The sequence below is a fragment of the Mauremys reevesii genome, linkage group 1 (assembly GCF_016161935.1).
Source record: "Mauremys reevesii isolate NIE-2019 linkage group 1, ASM1616193v1, whole genome shotgun sequence".
NCBI lineage: Eukaryota > Metazoa > Chordata > Testudines > Geoemydidae > Mauremys > Mauremys reevesii.
Window position 1 is genome coordinate 159,611,670 of NC_052623.1, and position 19,560 is coordinate 159,631,229.

At 43.1% G+C, this 19,560-nt stretch overlaps 1 protein-coding gene across 9 annotated transcripts in view; it reads right to left on the reverse strand.

Annotated features, from left to right (window-relative positions):
• The window catches only part of PDXK (pyridoxal kinase), a 92,475-nt gene that overhangs the window by 57,031 nt on the left and 15,884 nt on the right, over positions 1-19,560 (reverse strand). The window contains exons 1-2 of one of the 9 annotated variants that reach the window (XM_039531678.1): positions 3,355-3,479; positions 2,087-2,201 (exon numbers count right to left, since the gene is read on the reverse strand). The exons of 6 other annotated variants lie outside the window; for them this stretch is intronic. In XM_039531678.1, coding sequence (XP_039387612.1) covers positions 2,087-2,170 — 84 coding nt within the window. In that variant the 5' untranslated portion in view covers positions 2,171-2,201; positions 3,355-3,479. Of the gene's footprint in view, positions 1-2,086; positions 2,202-3,354; positions 3,480-19,000; positions 19,097-19,560 lie in introns of those variants that run through there. 2 more of the 9 variants (XM_039531675.1, XM_039531712.1) reach the window with 2 other exon arrangements.

The window sequence follows — 19,560 nt, forward strand, 5'->3', positions numbered from 1 at the left end:
TGTTGTTTGATTAGCTGATAGAAAACAAAAGAGATTAGCTGTGGCTTTCTCAGCTCTTCCCCAAGGGGGTGGGGGTGAAAGGGCTTGAGGGTACCCCACAGGGAGGAATTCCCAAGTGCTCCTTCCTGGATTCAAGAGGGTGTTTTTGCATTTGGGTGGTGGCAGCGTTTACCAAGCCAAGGTCAGAGAGAAGCTGTAACCTTGGGAGTTTAATACAAGCCTGGAGTGGCAAGTACTAATTTTTTTAATCCTTGTGGGCCCCCACTTCTGCACTCGGAGTGACAGAGTGGGGACTCAGCCTTGACAGCACTATTTTGTTCTTCTTATATTAAACCTCCTCCCTTTTAACAAGCATCTCATACTATCTAGGTCAGGGGTGGGCAAACTACAGCCCGTGGGCCACATCTGGCCCAACAGCCAATTTAAACCGGCCGTTGAGCTCCTGCTGGGGATCGGGGACTGCTCCTTGTGTGTGCGCCACAGCTCTGCATGGCTCCCAGAAGCAGTGGCATGTCCCCCCTCCGGGGACTACATTTAGGGGTATCCAGGGGGCTTCGTGCGCTGCCCACGCCCCAAGCGCTGGCTCTGCAGCTCCCATTGTCGGGGAACTGCGGCTAATGGGAGCTGCAGTGGCGGTGCCTGCGGATGGGGCAGTGCGCAGAGTCACCTGGCCGTGCTTCTGCATAGGAGCTGAAGGAGGGACATGCTGCTGCTTCTGGGAGCTGCTTGAGGTCAGTGCTGCCCGGAGCCTACACCCCTGAGTGACCCCCAAGCCCCAACCTCCAAACCCCTCGATCCCAGCCCGGAGCACCCTCCTACATCCAAAACCCCTCACCCCCAGCCAGAGCCCCCACACACACACCCACACCTCAGCCTGGAGCCCCCTCCCGCACCCTGAACTCATTTCTGGCCCCACCCCAGAGCCCAAACCCCCTGCCAGAGCCCTGACCCTCTCCTATACCCCAACCCCAATTTCACGAGCATTCATGGCCTGCCATACAATTTCCATGCCCAGATATGGCCCTCGGGCCAAAAAATTTGCCCACCCCAATCTAGATACTGCCTTTTATATCTATTGTATAACTAGGCATGGCAGAATTCAAAATGTTAATGGATAATATCATTTAAGCTTTTTTACTTGTATCAATTACATTTTCACAGTTGTGGGAAATTAGGGATGAGGTCAGACAATTATTAAATAAACAGTAGATGTTGAAATTCAAAAACATTATTTATAACCATTACAACAAAACTGTCAACATATCAGTATACACAATGTACATATCCTTAAATTAAACTTTAATGGTCTCAAGCAGCACTTTCTTCTTATTTTGCTACTCTGTACATTTCAATCATCATCAATGGAAATATTTTCTCATCACTTTGTGTGTGTGTACAGCAAAGTCAACATTTACCAACATTGATACAAACTGAATCTTTCCAAGCCTAGGTATAACCATCTCTATTTACTATACTTCCACGCTGTGTATCTGTCACTGGTGAAATAATTTTCTCCTCAAGGTCATAAATACAGTATGTTGAACAGTGCTATTCCCTCTACTGAACCCTGAAGTGGTTCACTTGACATCCTTCCAGTTTGATGCATTACTGATAACTCTTAACTTTCTATTTCCACGCCAAGTGTTTCATTAAGATATTGGAGATACGGTGAATAGTTTTCTGTGCAGTGCAGTGCATTGTTGAATGCTTTACTAAACTATATTATGTCTACTGCATTATCATTATCCACTTGGGGTGCTGCATTAAAAATCCAGAACAAGACAGAGATTGGGCTAGTTGGGAACAGCTTCAACTCACTTTATTGACCCATGCTGGCAATTATGCAACACTTTGCTAGTTGCCCCGTCTGATCTTATAAAGTAATTTGCCGGGCTAACTTGTATAAGGAGTGAGATGACAGATGGTTCTTTTACCTTACTGAACCAAATTACCCTTCCACCAATCCACAGCCACTCTACGGCATTCAGTTTTGTCAAACACCGTATTATTGTTAGAGGTTCCACTATACTCTACATTCAAGATCCTAGGATACTATGTTTTCAGGGTTTGTGCATTCATGCCTTACTGTGAATCTGGTGCTTATGCTGGATTTGATATCCTTGGAGAATGAAGCCTTCTGTTTATGAGATTGTTGTTGCTCTTGCTGCATTCAGTGCCCTATCGGTGTGTCTCAACGTTACCTGGAAGGACCTCCTCTGTTAGTGAAAGTATAGCTCAGGCTCCTTGACCTCTCTACCAGGTGTCAGTTTGTGGTGTCCCCATCTCCCTCAACTCCTTCACGAGGGCTCCGGTACAGCAAGAAATGGATTGAAGGCCAAATGGACCGAGGTGCCTAACTACCATTGAAACCAATGACTGTTAGGCAACTAGCCTGCTTGGATAGTTTTGAAAATCCCACTGGGCTCCCATATGCATCTTTAGGCACCTAGATACTTTTAAAGTTTGTCCTGAGACCATAAACTAACTTCATACAGGCCCTAGAACTACTGTCAGGAGACACTTTTCTTACTTTAACGTAGCTAGACCTTTTAAAATGTCACTCAATAGGTGCTGCCTCTCACTTGGAAAGATCTAGTCCCAGAAAAGCAAAATGCAAGAACTATTAAGAGTTTGTCCTCAGAGCTGCAAAGCTAAGGAGTAGGAAGGGGCCTAATCTGGCAGTTCTCACTGAGGCAAAATTTCCACTGATATCAATGGAAGTTCTTCCTGAGTAAGGACCTCAGGATCTGACCCAAAGTGACAGTTGTTTTAATCTTGGAGCAGGCCGGGATCTAATTTCCCCATGATGTTCATAAAAATTTCCATTCAAGTTAAAGAAAGGAGAGAGATGTGTGTAAAATGTAGGTCTCACATTAACTGTTGAAAGGGGCATGCCTAACTTTTAAGAATCTCTCTTTTTCAAGAAGTAACTTTAAAAAAAATGCATGTTTAGTACGCAACATTTAGCTCTTGGGTGTTATTGCTCTATGTCAGCCATCCATAGTTAGATTTGTTCCTACATCAAGTGATGAAGGTCAATAGTAAAATTAACACTACATTTACAGTACGTTATGTTGATTGAAGTAATGAGCTCTTGCCTTTCTAAACTGAATTTTAGTACCTTGGGGTTAACACACAATTGCTATTTATACAGAAGACCCAGAGGGCCAAGTTCTGTCCTCAGTTAAACCTGTGAAGCCTCTCACTCAAACTAGGGTGTAATTGAGGACAGAATTTTGGCTCCATGGTCAGAGGAAAACATGAAATCCACCACTGTGAGATCTGACTTACTAAAATATACTTAGGGATTTGAACTACCACAAGAAATTTACACATTTAGATGCAGTTTTTTACCTTTCACTCTTTTAATTTGAAGATTGTTAAATAATGACTTCTTCCTTTATAGGTTATCTTCTATTCCCATGTGATCCTGCAGGAAAGCCATGGTGCCAAATTTGTGGCAACAGACTAGTGTTCTAAATCCATTATTATTATTGCTGCTGCAGGATCAAACAAAGCAAAAGATGGGTGTAAGAGATAAACTTATATGCAAACACCAAAAGGCGTGATAATATTTAAGGCAATACAGACATGACTAAGGAAATTGCTTATATAAAATCCCTTCCGTTCCTCCTCTGCCCAAGTTCAGCGGATATGGAAGTTCTCCTTTTTGATGAATGTTTTGAAACCAACATAATTGCTTTCATGGTGTTTAATGGGACAGCTGTGACAATTCCCATAAGCCATTCTTGTATATTCATTTGTGCTGGCATTTGATGAGGCGGAGTCTGATAAGGTGTTCAGAGGTGATGGAAAGAGGGCTTATTTCTGCATCATAAGGTGATCTTGGATATACAGTAGCAAATTCAGTTCAGTGGCATCTGTGCAATCCGTTATTTTACTGTGTGTCTTTCCTTTGTCATGAGCTTCTCAACTAGCCATTACATCCTCCAGTGTTTCTCTGCTGAAAAATAACTGTCTGTTTACTTAGAGACTAGTGTATGTGAATTGTCTGTTAACATCAATATAGTCTAGGATGGTTTTACATTAGGATGGGAATGTTTTCTTGAAGAAAAAACAGTCTGAAGTCTTCACGCATCTCTCCTTGCCATTGAAAAATGTGTGTGTTGCTGTACTGGTCGGATAAAGTCACTGTACAGTTTGCCACATTATAGTGAGGCAGCCAGCTGGGAATACTGTGACCATCTGTTGCCCCTTTCTGACCTGAGCAGCTAGTTAAAGTTCAGAGTCCTGAAGATGTTCCAGTTGGGGGCAGAAATTGACTATGGAGACAGGTATTTTCTTTGATGTACTCTTGTTTGTTTACAAGCAGAGACAACCCATGCCTGCCAATAATGGGGGGGGGGGTGCACAATGTAAAGGGGGGAGTCACATGACTGCCCCATGTGCTGCCTCTGGGAGGAATTTTCCAGCCCCACCTCCCTGGGCCAGGGCAGTGAATCCTGCTGGCACCTGGGGAGCTGAGGCCATAGGAGGAGGGAGCGTGTGCCTCTGGACTGGGCCGGGGCCAGCTCCAGCCTGGGGAGTCTCACAGCACCAGTGTCTTCCCAGCATGCCCGTGCCCTCACAGACACCTCAGCAGGGGGAGAGGCACGGGCAGCGCCCCTATGTCCGGCTCAGCAGAGGGACCCTGCTTCCAGCACTTTCCCCAGCAACACCCCACTCTGTGTCCAGCCTGGGACTGCTGCACTCTTCCTGCAAGGGAGTGTGGTGGGGAGGTTCTGTCCTTCTCCTGCTGCACCTCCCCCCAGCACATTTCCAGCTCGCTCGGCCTCTGCCCCTGGCAGCCAGGCCTAGGAGGAGAGTGGCAGGAGCAGGCCACCACCGCATCCCCAGCCAGATGTCTCGCAGACCACAACCCTGAGCATTCAGCCTGCGTGAGAAGTGGCTCCATACCGCCCCCTCAGCTCCCCACCTGGGCCTGGCTGCTGGGGAGAGGGACTGAGCGATTTGGAAGTGCCTGGGGGTGGGTGGGAGGAGCGCAGCAGGAAAAGGACACAGTACCCATCCCCTGCTGGCAGGCCAAGCAGAGCAAGCCCTCCAATGGCAGCTCAGCACGCTCAGAAATCTAGGCGGGCACGTGACCCCACATGTCCCCCTCTCCGATGCATTCTCTGTGTTTACAAGGAACAGACGAAGTCCTGCTTCTCCAAATGCAAGAGGAACCAAAACAGAAAGGACAGGGTTTTTTTGCTTACTGCTCCTAGCTTCTTTAGCCAACACCAAACCCAAACAAACACTCTCCCTGGCTTTTTCTAGGATCATACACATAGGTGCTGGAAGTAGGGTGCTGCTGCACCCCCAACTTGAAGTGACTTTCATTATATACAGGGTTTACAGTTTGGTTCAATGGCTCTAAGCAACCCCACTATAAAAATTGCTCCAACCGCCCTACTCATACACTGTTCTCACAGGCTGCTGCTGTGACTATTCAGGCCTGGTTGACACTAGAAAATTAGGTTGGCATAGCTGTGTCACTCAGGGTATCAAACATCTGTAGAAAGCCATTAATCTGTGGAAGCAGAGCCTATTTTGCCAACTTTGCCAGCGATCTGAACTGTAGTTGTGTTTGCATGCGGTAGAGCTAGTGTCATGATCTATTGGCCTTGAAGAGAAGCATAATAGAGAACGTATGTAGTGCAATGGAGAATTAGAACAGTAGCGCTTAAATTCCTTGGGCAGTTCACTTGTTCTGGTGTTAGAGAAAGCTAGGCTTGGGAAGCCAGTCAATTGACTGGCCAAGTAATGTCAGTTGGCTGGTAGTTTTATTCTGTGTTACTGTTACTATTCTAATAAATTAGTGCTTTAAAATGTCAACAATAGTCAACTGTTTTACAATATTTGACTGGAGGCCCAAATGCCCAACCCTAGTTAATAGCTAATTTTACTTAATTGTTAGTGTGCAGAAAAGGATTATATTTTATACCAATAAGTACAATGTAGATGGTGTACATTTGCCAGCAACATTCCTATGACAAGTTTAACTGTTTATGTTAACTATGTGCATTATTCCGTAACTCTGAACTTTGTAAAGTATTGAGAAGCATTGTAAAAACAGTTAAAGACAGGGTCAGCGAGTGCATTCCTGCTACATCATTGCTTAAAGCCATGACTTGAACACACATTATGAAACCCTGAGAAAGCTGGCATGTGCTCACACCAAACACAGAAACAAACGAAAAAACAACAACCCCAAGTTGTAATGCCAAATGTGGCATTGCTAGAATTAGAAATGTGTTACTGCAGACTATAGGCTGTAAGCAGACAAGTATAGCACACTTCACACAAGCCTCAACTACGATCTTTTAAAACTGATTTCCATTCCTTTAAGAGTTTGTAAATAAGTAGGAAACTGAGGAGCAAAGTATTTAAACAAGATCAGAGAGATTAATTACATAACAGTACTTTGTGATCCCTGGACTAAGGTAATATAGAAGTGCAAAGTAGACTCATCAGAATTTTTTACTGGAATGGTTTTTCAATGAAAAATTCCCTTTTTACAGAATTTGTCTAAAATTTTTAATTTTCTTATCAGGAACCACTGAAACAATAGTTCTCTAGCAGCCACTGCAGGGAGAGGCTAAGCACCCCAGCTCTCTTCTCTACAGCAGGGTTTGTGAGGAGGCTGAGAGTTGGGCACATAAACTTCCTAGAAGCCTGGCTGGAAGGCTCTTATCAATGAAAAAGTGAAATTGACAAGTGCCTCCCAGGTAGGCAGCCAGCAAGACCAAAAAAAAAAAAAAATCCATGTTAGTTCTCTCAGGAATCCCTTCCCAGGAAAGTTTCATAGTTTTGACTTCTTGGCCCAATTTGGGACTTTTTTTTTTTTTTTAAAGTGTTAAATTTTTCACAGGAAGAGATTTCCATTTTCTGGCAAGCTGTAGTGCAGAATGCTTTATAAGTACAGTCTTACGTAAACTTCACACTACTCAGTGCAATTTAGTACATAACCCATGTTATACTTATTTTATAGACGGTTAAACTAGAGCAGGCAAACAGATTAAGCAGCTTGCCAGTGTCACAAGTAAGATCAGCCTGCCCAATTTCAACACCATCTGAACTCTTACCTAAGCCTATGTGAGAATGTTTGACCGGAGAAACTGCACCATTTTAACTTAAAACCCACTTAGTTAAACTGGCAGACAACTCCCTGTGCAAACACTCACTTAGGTTTAAGAGTAGCTTATTTCAGTTTAGCTTAGACCAATTTCTAATTGACTTACTGAAATAAGCCTGGTTTAAATTGAAATAAGAACATCCCCACAGACTTTTGCACTCATTTAATAAAATCTATAGCATTAGTTAAAACCAAAAAACACACTTATTTGCTCTCTGGAGCACTGCCAAGGCAAGGTTATTTTGATTAAGACAAGCTATATGAGCTATCTGCACTGTTCAGGAGCAATTGCTAGCTGTCACAAAATAGTATGGTATCTTAAAGGAGACTGAGAAGCAGCGATAATTGCTGTAGTTACAAGGGCTCTGGCATGGAGCATACTAGACTATCCGTCCCCTAATGGTTCCACAGAAGGGGTGGCAAAAGCCACCTGCACATGGGGAAAGATGAATTAGCTGCAGGGTACCAAACAAATCAGTGGCCAAGCCAAGAATTGGTCCCAGCAGTAAATTACAAGTCACTCTGCTCCAATCATGTGACTATAGTCACTGGGTATAAAAACATACTAAAATATTTGTGAATGTGTGCAGGCACACTCATTTTCAGGTTTCACAAACTCCTCTCTCTGTTTTACACTGCACAAGACATACTGAAGGCTAATGTAAGAACAAAGCCTCTCTCTCCTGACAGAGAATTGCAATTTTTTCAGCTTGCTGTGGATTGGCTGACCTGACTGTAATATAATGGCTGTCAAAGAAGGAAAGACTACAGCAGCTTCTCTTGAGGCATAGTGAATTTGCTCTCAGTTGGTTTCTAATTCTCTGCTTTCCTCTGAGAAAGTGCACAACATAAGTGAACATCTCTAATAAGCAGCCAAATTCAAGGGAAGGCTAATGCATTTTTTAAAATGTTTCTTCAAAATCAACCTTCAAGTCCATTCCATTTATATTTATATATTCTTCAAAATCAACCTTCAAGTCACATTCCATTTTATATTTCTCTTCTGACAGACTAATATTATTCAATTCAAGACACCAAGAACACATGGTGCATGCCTCTTATCAGATTTCCTTGTAAGCCATTTCTTTCAGCACACTAGCAATTTCTCTCATCCTGTGCTACGTATTTTTCTCAAAAAAAAAAAAAAAAAAAAACAACCACCGTCCTCCTGTGTCTGGATGACGCACACAGCAGTCAGCTTCTCTACCTGCGTCATACAGTTCAGCTCTATGTCATTGTTCGTTGGATTGATACAGAAGTTTTTAATCACAGCTTCTTCACTAATCTCCGTTTGGGCATACATTTGGCATGGTATTAAATGATTGAATTGTACAGGCATTGATTAGGGGAATGGGAAGGCAAGGAAATCTCAGCATCTACTTCCCCCCTCACCCCCATTCGAAGCAAACAAAACAAAAGCCACCCTGTTCCTCATCTCTAAAGGTACATCTTTAAATTTAAGATTCCCAGCCAGGGAATGTATTTTTCCTTCCTCTGCAAGTGAAGGACTGGACTCTGCTCCCAGCCTAGCAAATAGGAGTTTTCCTGTTAACTCTACAGGGAGCAGACTCAGCTTATTTATTTTGTGGTTTGCATTATAAGCTGCTAGATATTATGACATGCTATTTGCCTCAGGCCACAGATCTGAGGTCTTCTTGCTGCTTCCACTCACATCAAAGAATTCCACAAATTGATCCATGACTATAGCTAACTACAGTCATGCGCAATACTATGCAACTAAATTTACAAGCACATATTAGCGGAGATGGGCCTTCGCCAGAGCATCAGATCTGAATGTACAGCTCAAACTTCATGGCGCTGGCCTATTTCTATGTATTCGATAGCATAGGAAAGAAAAAGTATTAACAAACAATTATCACTTTATGTATAAAACATCCATACAAATTATAAATCTCTGGGTTCTTTTTAAAAGCATATTGCTCTTATGAATGTTTGGGTATGTAACAGTCTGTGTGTCTTACTATTGGTATGGTCCTTAGCACTGTTCTTTTTCACAAGCCATAGTGCTCTGGGTGGGTCTGTTCTTTAAGAAAGACTGTCCCGTTGAGAATATCTAACTTAGTCACTCTTCTCCCAGGCAGAGGAGTGATAAATGGATCACATCCTAACCCACTATAGTTTCTGAGATTTCAGCTCTCTAAAAGAGAGCAGTATAAAACACAATGCCAAACCTACATCAAGGAGGGAGACTCTTAAAACCAGAAAAAGGAGAACAGCCAAATACTTCATGAAGGCCGCTAGGCAGAGACCTTGCTTTGCCAATGGGAGGTGCTCGGATACTAAGGTGATGGGTGCCAATACAAAACTTTAAGACAGACAGCTACTCAGCTGTGTTTGGTAAGCTACTGTTTGAATGACCAAAGGCCCGATTCTGTTTCCACTGACTACAATGGGAGCGGGAACAGGCCACAAGTGAGAGTTGGTTATTCTAATATACTGTAGACCTCAGTTCACTTGACTACCAAATTATGAAGGGAGTAGCAATAGTCAAGACTTCCAAGTTCTATTCCCAGCTCTAACACCGGCCTGCTTGTGACTTTAAGCAATCCATGCCTCACCTCACCCACGCGTAAAAGGAGTGAAATACTCACCTCTCTCACTGAGCTGTTATGTGGCTTCAGCCAAAGGACACTGAACTTGAGGTCTAATCAAGGGCAGTCACCTCAGGCTCCGCACCTATCCCTGAGCTCTCCTGTTAGTTTGAGTTTACAAACACATTTTCCCATTTTAAAATAATTACTCCCGCCAACCCTTCCTGCTGTCTTTTCCCCCTCCCACCTGTTTGTGTGCGGGAAATAACTGAATAACTACCAATACAGGGGAAGCCATGAAACTTACTTACTATACACCTGGCAAAGACACAAGTTAGACTGAAAAAATGTTTTTCCCCCCATCTAAACTCTGTTTTAGTCATCTTAGGCATTAGCAGATAAAAGTCAGACCTTTGTCCAAAGAGGTTTTAAGTTGAGTGTTCATTGTTACTTGGAAAATCAGAAGCTCAAATTTAAAGCATGAAGTAGTGAAGGATGAAGTAGCATGAAGGATAATACTGGATCTTTATATGCCTGGAATATGAAAGGGCACAATACGGGAGTGCTGCAGACACAATGGGATTTACAAAGAGAGGAACTTGATCCCTTGGATTTTACTTTTTATGAAAGAGTTAAATGCAAAGTGTATGTGGTGTTGGGTTGTGGAGTTTCTCTTTATCACCAGTGCAGCCTCACTAATGCAGACGGGCCAACATAGTGTTTTCACCACTGTTGCAAATTAGACAACGTTGTGGTAAAAATGTCTTTGCCTTGTCTACACTAGCACACCCTCCATTGTTACTACCACTCTAGTAGCGCAACACTGCAGACCAGCCCAAAGGCATTTAACACCATGCGCCAAACATCGTTACGTTAAAAGCAAAATCAGTGAGTATGCGCTGTTCTCTGGTTTCTTAATCTCTTCTGTTCACCTCCTCATGACTGCAGGGTTTTTTATCTGGAGAGAAATCACAGGGCGACTATATTTTAATTTGTTTGAAGAATGTGCATCACTCTGTACTCATCCAGATTATAAAAAAAAATAAATAGACTGTGTGTGTCCTAAGAGGAAACCATAGAGTTCAGAAAATGCTGCAAAAAACAGGCTCATGTACTTGCGGCTTGCTTGCTTTAGGGGGAGCCTATTGAAACTAATACTTGTTAAGACTTTGCTGTTCACTTAAGCAAGATCTGCAACAAATGTTTTTTAAATTAACGTCTGTTCTTTTAACAGATCCTTTTCTCTACCAAAAATCTACTGCATTAAAAGGTAAAACATTCAGGAAGGCTGGCTTGTTGAAACAGACTACTGTACTTCTGTTAATTGTACACTATTCACTTGCTACATATGGAAGCATAGTTTACAAATATTAAAGGATCAGACCTGTTTAAAAAAACAAAAACAAAAAAAAACTACAGCATTTTGTATAGCACGATTGTGTCTGCAATAGGCTTCTACTGTACTGAATGAATTACAGCTAGGAAAGATATGCTAATAACCTTTAGACCCATCCAGAGATAAATTACACTTGTTTATGTTATTTGAACGTATGTACTTTGAGACATGGCAGATTTGCTAATAAACCATGGGTGAAAGGTCCCCATATCTTGATTTCCCCCCGCCCCCACGTAAAAGTGTGGAGAGGAATGACTCCCATGAGATCCTCATCTGCATTATGCATTTTTCCTTATTAAACTTTTAAATAACAGTTTCTGCTAACACCATTGTGGTGGTGTGCATGGGGGTGGGGGTGGTAATTTTGTTGAACTGCCTTTTTAAAAAGTTGTTCTCAAGATAGCCTTGAATGCTTTCTAAAAGTGGTCTTAACAGAGCTAATTTACATTCACACAGTCTGCACGACTGTGCTAGTAAAAAAATTCAGTGCTGCCAGATTTGTAATATGGAAAGGACATTGACCTGCAGAGTCTCCATTGTACATACATGTATGTTTTCATGCAGTAAAGGTCATTTACCCTTTATGATGGGCTGTCATGGTTTTCATGGTTTATGCAATACTACGTTCCGCTGATGGCTCGTGGAAACATAGGTTATTTTCCCACCATAATTTAACTTTTTACCATGTGTATGCTCTTCCCTTGAAGCAGCCCCACATTTCTAAAAGTTAAAACAAAACTAGTGCCACTGAAATGTGTAGTACTGATAACTTTGGAGACTGAAGTCCTTTTCTAACCACAGCAAAGCAGTTGACCTGCTGCATCTGCTCTGAAGTATCCTAACCTTGACCTAAAGAAACTGTGTCTATGATTTGAGTTATATCCAGGGTTCATATACGGTACCCATCACTCTGGTATCTGAGCACATGAAAGAACAGTTCATTATTTATGTTCAGTCTTTGACCTCTGATTTTTCTTTTCAACAAGATGGCTTTTGAGATGTGGACAAGTCTCTTGTAGGAATAGCTTGTACTTTTCTGGCCTATCTTCACATAGGCCATCAGAGTAATATTTGGTACCTGCCAGATTAGTTTGCATTCAGACCTGTAACCTAGAAGTGTGACTGACTTTATATTCCAATACCAAAGAGCCACCTAATCACCTGCAAGTTAGTGTTGGCCAATATTTCAAACACGGTTTTAAACTGAATTTTCCATCCTTACTTCACTTTTGATAATGTTGAGTTCACATGATTATTTCCTCCCATCCTCACTCCCCTTAAATATGGGGGAATCTCCTCTGAGTTCACATCTTGACTCTATTAAAGCAGCTATCTATAGGAGGGAGCTAAAAGCATTGACAAAACACCAACACTTTGATCTAGATTATGAAATTGTTCATGGTGGGTTATAATTTAGGTGAGAAAAACCTCCCTAATGTGGAACAAAAGATCTTTTGAAATCTGTTCAATTTAGGCTTCTCCACTGAATGGAATGAGCTGTGGAACAATAATTAACAGGGCCGGCTCCAGGCACCAGCGAAGGAAGCAGGTGTCTGGGATGGCCAATAGAAAGGGGTAGCACTCTATCAGGTATTGGGGCGGCATGTCCGGGTCTTCGGCGACACTTCGGCGGCTGATCAAGCACATCTGGATTAGTCTTTGGTGCCAATTCGGCGGCGACTCCTTCACTCAGTCTCTTCTTCGGCGGGAGCTCAACCTTTCCCCCCCCCCCTTTTCCTTTCGTTGCTTGGGGCGGCAAAAACGCTGGAGCCAGCCCTGATAACGAAGACAGGTGATGCTCATTCTTCTTAGCTCTTTCAGTGGATTTTTTCCATATACTTAAAAAAAAAAAAAAAGATGGGGGAGTAATATTTCCGGTCCCCCAGAAGTCTGAAAGAGGTAAGAAAACAAATGAACCCTCAAAAATAGACATTTCTGTGTTATTTAGAAATGGGCCCAAGCCACAATCTTTAAGTATAGGTATGAACTTCCCTTGAGTTTGTGGGTGTTCAGATCTGAAGTTTTGGTCTGAACCAATCTCTAACGCTAATCTTTGTGCTTGGCAAAACAGTTGCAGAGTTTGCTTTTGTTTTGACCCATTACAGTATAGTCAAATATGCTAGGTGATGTACAGATTTATAGAAAGGCACAGAGGTTGTCTTGTTCTTACCACCAAAAATGACAGAGAAAGGGCTGGAAAAGGGGTGCAACATAGTTACTTTATCTAGGATGTTGCGTCTCCAAGGAAAAACTTTGCGACCTTTAACACTCCATGGCAAGTGTTTGCAGGCTAATATCTGCTTTGCGTTCTATGAAGAATTTGTGATCATGTTCATCTACTTTTCATTCAGAGTCAGGTGATGACTAAGCCCAGAGCCTCAGCTGGTGTAAATTGGTATAGCTTCACTGACTTCAAGGTGAAGATCTGCCCTATTTTTCTTTGAGCCGTTTCGCTTAACCAGAGAGAATCAGGAGATCGGAATCAGTGGAGATTTTTTGAATCGCTTTATGAACACGCTTCACTCATGTTCTTTGGAATCCTTCAACTGAAGAGGCATGACAGAAAGGCCTGCTCTAGTTTGTTCTGCCATATGAAGAGCAGATTTGAGGTTGGTGGAGCAAGGTTAATGTTGGGGAAACATGAGATCTGGTAAACAAAATGTGTCCACCTCCAGGAGAGAGAGGCATGATGCAATGTAGCAACCTACGTAAATGGATCAAGAATGGATACCTATTGATAAGTATGGTAAACCCTCAAACACTGTGAAAGCCCTGTCTTAGCAGACTGTTCTTACCTCTGACCACTACCACAGGAGCCTTTACATTTTGGCAACACTGGTATAGTTTGTCATGTCAATAAAATATTATTTAATTAAACTGAAATTCTTATACTGATCTAGCTGATGTCTTGCAAGCTTTAATTCAGGGGTAGACAACCTGCAGCACACGAGTTGATTTTCAGGGGCACTCACACTGCCTGGGTCCTGGCCACCGGTCCCGGGGGCTCCACTACTGGCCTGGGGTACCAGCCGCCGGCCCAGGGCTCTGCAGCCACCCCCAGCTGTGGCACACTGGCGCAGCTTAGCACCCCCACCTTAAAAAATTGTTCCAGAGCCACTGTACTGGGATATTTTTAAGTCCTGATTTGCTGCTTACATCACTATCATGCCATGTGGAACAGCGCACTGCGTTTGACATTGAGATTAGAATGTACATGCAAGAACTGGAATCAGAATTTTCTGACAGATTTCAAGACTTCCAGCGATTTGGCCCAAAGCTTCCTTTTCTAATTAAACCTGAAAAGTTCAACGAAAGCGACTTGGATTTGTCTGTATTTCAGTAGATGGGTGTTGAAGATTTCAAAATCCAGCTCATTCAGTTAAAAAGCTCAGAATTGTGGGCATCAAAGTTCGTGGATCTGCGGAGTGCACTTGAAGCTACCGAGAGAGCTCATGGAGCCTCTATTCTGATCTGCCGGACGTCCTTGCCAGTGAAATTTAACTGTTTGAAGAAAATTGCATTTGTAATGCTTCAGTATTTGGATCCACATACCTGTTGGAACAGGTATTTTCACACATGAAATCTGTCAACTGGCTCCGAGAGGGACAGAGAACAACTGATCACTCAGAAGCCTGTGTGCAGCTTAAAGTATCCAAATATGTGCCAGACATTGGAAAACTCAGCAAGGAAAAGCAAGGGCAAGGATCACACTAAACTGATAAGATCTGCATTTTAATTTAATTTTAAATGAAGCTTCTTAAACATTTTAAAAACCTTATTTACTTTACATACAACAATAGTTTAGTTATATAATATAGACTTATAGAAAGAGACCTTCTAAAAATGTTAAAATGTATTCTTGGCAGGCAAAACCTTAAATTAAAGTGAATAAATGAAGACTCGGCACACTACTTCTGAAAGGTTGCCGATCCCTACTTTAATTCACCCTTGAATGTTGACGTGAATTCAGCTGTGACTCCCTTGCCATTTGGAGCAACTGTGAACAGAGTAAAGGAAAGAATATCTATACCTTCTACTACATTTGCTAGCTTTGTAGATGGTTCACTGAAATCCATCACGTTTGGAGGGCTGCTCTTAAAAAAAAATCAGAAAACTGAATGACTGACTCCAGATCCCATGAGGATGTGACCTCTTCATGTTGGGGAAAGCAAAAAAAAACCATTCTTACTAGAGGATAATGTTTGTGCGCCACTGTCAAAACAGATGTCAGAAAATGACTGTCTCCTCTGACGGGGTGTAGAAGCTGTGGAGGTAACTTCTGGTCTATCATGGTAGCTCTTTGACGGCAGAAGTATGTGGTCTTCCTGAGCTGTGGAACCTCTCCAGGCTACATTACTCTGAATCAGAACTGAATAGTGCTCCAACATTCTGACTTTCACTGATGTTTCACTTCTGATAACAGGATATGAAAACTATTCAAAAATCAAAACTAATCCGCAGTAAAGATGACAGAGCAGTCCATACTTGTAGCAGGGTGAGCAAAAACAACAACAAAGGTGCCTGCCTTTGGCAACCATGATTTATAGTTCAGAGGCTAGAGTACTTGCAATGTTTGAGAAATGAATTGCTTGGCAGTGTCACAAAGGCAGTATTAAAGCCACCCAGTGTTTTTTCCCTTCTCCTCCTCACCGTGGCTAGAACAAATTTATTTTGCTGAGTGTTAAAGAGCTTATTTTCTACATGGGTGCAATTGTGTATTAGAATTGGGTACATTTCTTTATGTGGTTTGTGACTTGATGTACTGCTCACCAAACACTATTAATTGTCTGAATCTTGCTGTGTTTGTTTTCTCTTATGACTGATAGTCTGTACGTTTTGGTCAGTTTTTGCTATTGTCCTTCATTCAGAAGAGGAAAGAAAAGTAGGGTAGCATTTAATAGTAAATCTATAGCTGGTTAGAACTTCAAAGTTGTACATCATTATTACAAAATAGTAAATTCCTTTATGGTGGCATAATTTGTACAGCTAGGCCTAAATGCTGGTAAATTAATCCGCTTTCTTCACTGATTTCTTTTTTCAAAGGTAGTATCCTCCCTCAAACTTTTGAAAGAGTGATGACTAATGGTCTTTCAGGAGCTTTCTTTAGTTTCCATTTACCAAACCTCTCTGTTTCTCTCTTTTAGCCAGAAGAGATTAGTAATAAAAGTTAGTATAACAAAGCTGTTAGGTGCTGTAGGAGGCTAAGCAGAAATAAGATCCATTTCTGACCACACAATGTCAAGATTTCTTGACAGCCATCTCCAATTGTAATGATCCTTTTATATGTGAAAGCCTGGAATAGTCTAACAGCAATTGTTTTATAGTCTTTGTGCATACTTTTCTGAAGGTAGAAGAGTACACAAGCTGGAAAACTCATTACAAGTACCTTATGTAAGAAAGTCAGTGGAGTAAGAAAACAGAGTTTAACAAAGGAGATCCAAAAAACTTAGACTGTGGTGAGACCTGTTATATGCAGATCCAACCTGCTGTCAGCACTTAGACCAGGTTTTCAGTCGATCCATTGACAAGTTTTCAATAAAAATGTAAAAATATAACTAGATGCAACATTTTCACTGAAGCTAGACACTACATGCCAAAAAATGGAGGTAGTCTAAAAATAGTCATACTTAGCCAGCCTAGCGGATTAATAGTATTTCACCCTTCCAATACAAAAATCCATCCAAGTTTGAGTTCTGTCACTGGGCTGGCAGTACTTTCTGTCCTTTACTGAGTTTATTTAAAAAACAAAACAAAAAAAAACACCCCTCTTCCTCAATCTGTAGACATATCGGCTTGCCACACTACAGAACTCATCAACTCTGCTGTAAGGAGCCACATTTAACCCTCCTTGATTCAGCTGATACAAGACAAGAGGGGAAAAAATTGGAGGGGGGGGCGGGAATTTAAAGGGGGCACAACTGAAGGGAGCACAAAGGGTACAGAACAAATCCCCAAGCCTAACACTGTCCCCTTATTAAATAAAGGATTCTTAAGATAATTCCATCTCACAGTTCTGATGACTAATAAGATACTCAAAAATCACTATAGCAATTTGCTCTCCTCCCTTAGTGTTCCATCAGTCTGGGTTTGCACAACCTTCAAATACACCTCTACCCCGATATAACGCTGTCCTCGGGAGCCAAAAAAAAATCTTACTGCGTTATATCTAACTTGCTTTGATCTGCCGGAGCACGCAGCCCTGCTCCCCCGGAGCGCTGCTTTACCGTGTTATATCCGAATTCGTGTTATATCGAGTCACGTTATATCGGGGTAGAGGTGTATGATGATAGGCATATTTATTAGCAGTTTGCCACAAACAATTCTTGTTATTGTTCTGGGATTAGCCCATAGGTGTAATAGTTCCTTCCAGCAATAGTTTATCATATGCCATGCACCAAGGAATTTTAAAAACTTACATTGTACTGTGTGATTTCTGTAAATAGCATCCACTGCTACTTCAGTAGGTATTTTTTAAATTAAAAATACTTCAGTGCTTTCCATCCAAAAGCACTTTGCAAGCATTAAAGTTTGCCTCAAGGGAGTCATGAGGTTGTTATGGGTTATATTCCCATTTTAGTGATGAGAAAACTGACATACACAGAGGTTAAGTGACTTGTCAAAGACATAAATGAAGTCTGATATTGTGGGGCTAGAACCCAGGTATTCAACTCCCAGGCCTGCACTTAAGCCACAAGGCAAAAGTTATCACCAGACAACTGTAGCCCCACCTCCCCCCATATGTATAATTAAAGAAATATTATTCCTTACATTATTCTGCCCAAACTCTGACTATGTTCATTCTCCTGGTTACAATGTCCTTATGACTTCATTATGCTTACAATTTGTTTTATTGTGGATTATAGTTACACAAGTAGATAGAATTTGCCACATAGCTCATCAGATAATACTGGTCCATCAAATCTGGCTTCCCGCCTCCATCAGTGGCCAATACAGGATACTGACCAAGGTGAGAAAACCCATAATGCATATGACTATGTGTAGTGCTCTACATGGGGTGGCCATAGCTCCCTGACCCAGCAGTAATGAGATGAGAGCATGAAACATGATATCTGACTAAGTACACTTTCTAAAATAGGGTAGTCAGTGTTTGTAATATGCTTTGAAAATATAAAGCACTAAGCATTATTTAAAAAACAAATATAATCAAAAACATTTCCAATCCCTTTTTAAATCCAACAACCACAGTATTTAACTCCATGAATTTTTTTTTAAAAGCCAAGCCCCATTTACAAGATTAAAAATTGGTATAGCACTCAGTATACTATTGCATGTGAAGAAGTGGGGATTTTTACCCACAAAAGCTGATGCCCAAATAAACCTGTTAGTCTTTAAGGTGCCACCAGACTCCTTGTTGTTTTTGTAGATACAGACTAACACGGCTACCCTCTAATACTTGACATAGTATATACTATTGAAGCTTGTATAGTTATCAAATAAAGAAGCATCCTGTTTTAAACCCCTTCTCACAAGCACAAGGATTTGCTGGCTACTGAAATGTACCTGTTTTGTGACACTTTGCCCGTCTGTATTAACACAGAACAGCTTGGCTTGGTTTACCTTACCCGAAGAAATACACTGCCTTGGCAAATTGTGTCAATAGACAGCGGACACCGTCACCGCCGATCAAGGAGAGTCCTGTGTGTGTGTGTGTGTGTCTCTCACTCTCTCTCTCTCACACACACACACACACACACACTCACGGCCAGCCCAGCGCACACACTCCGGACCCTTCCCTGCCCGGGCACCAGCGCCGCACCCGCCGGGCAGCAGGAAAGCACCGAGCCCGGCCCGCCTCCCCCCGCAGCGCCCAGCTCCGGCCCGGGGAAGGGGCGATCCCCGCCGCCGCCGCCCGGGCCGCTGGGTGCTGCAGGGTCCCCGCCCGGCCCCGCTCACCTGCAGCGGGAAGCTCGCCGCCTTGTTGCCCACGTAGCCGCGCACGACATGGCTCTGGATCGAGAGCACCCGGCACCGCGCCTCCGCCGCCTCCATGCCGCCCGCGCGCCCTGCCCTGCCCTGCCCCCGGAGCCGCAGCTGCACGCGGCCGGCCGGGGCCGGACCCTCCCCTCCCCGGGCAGCGCCGAGCCGCCGCCGCCGCCGGGCGCACACGGGAGAGCGGAGCGGCCGAGCCCAGGCGGCAGAGTCAGGCGATCGGCGCAGACACCTAAACGCTTTTACATCCGCCAGCCCAGAGCCGGAGTGAGCCGGCAGCGGCCGCCAGCGCCATTTAAAGGGGCCGCGGCCGCCACCACACTCCCCCTGCCCCCACACGCCCACTGCCCCCCATATCCCCTCACTCACTGCACCCACACGCCCGCTGCACAGCCACTGCCGCCCACACTGCCACTGACCCATACCCCTCCCACCTAGTGCTGCCCACTACCACCCACACTCCCCCTGCACATCCAGTGCCACCCACACGCCCACTGCCCCCTATCATAGAATATCGGGGTTGG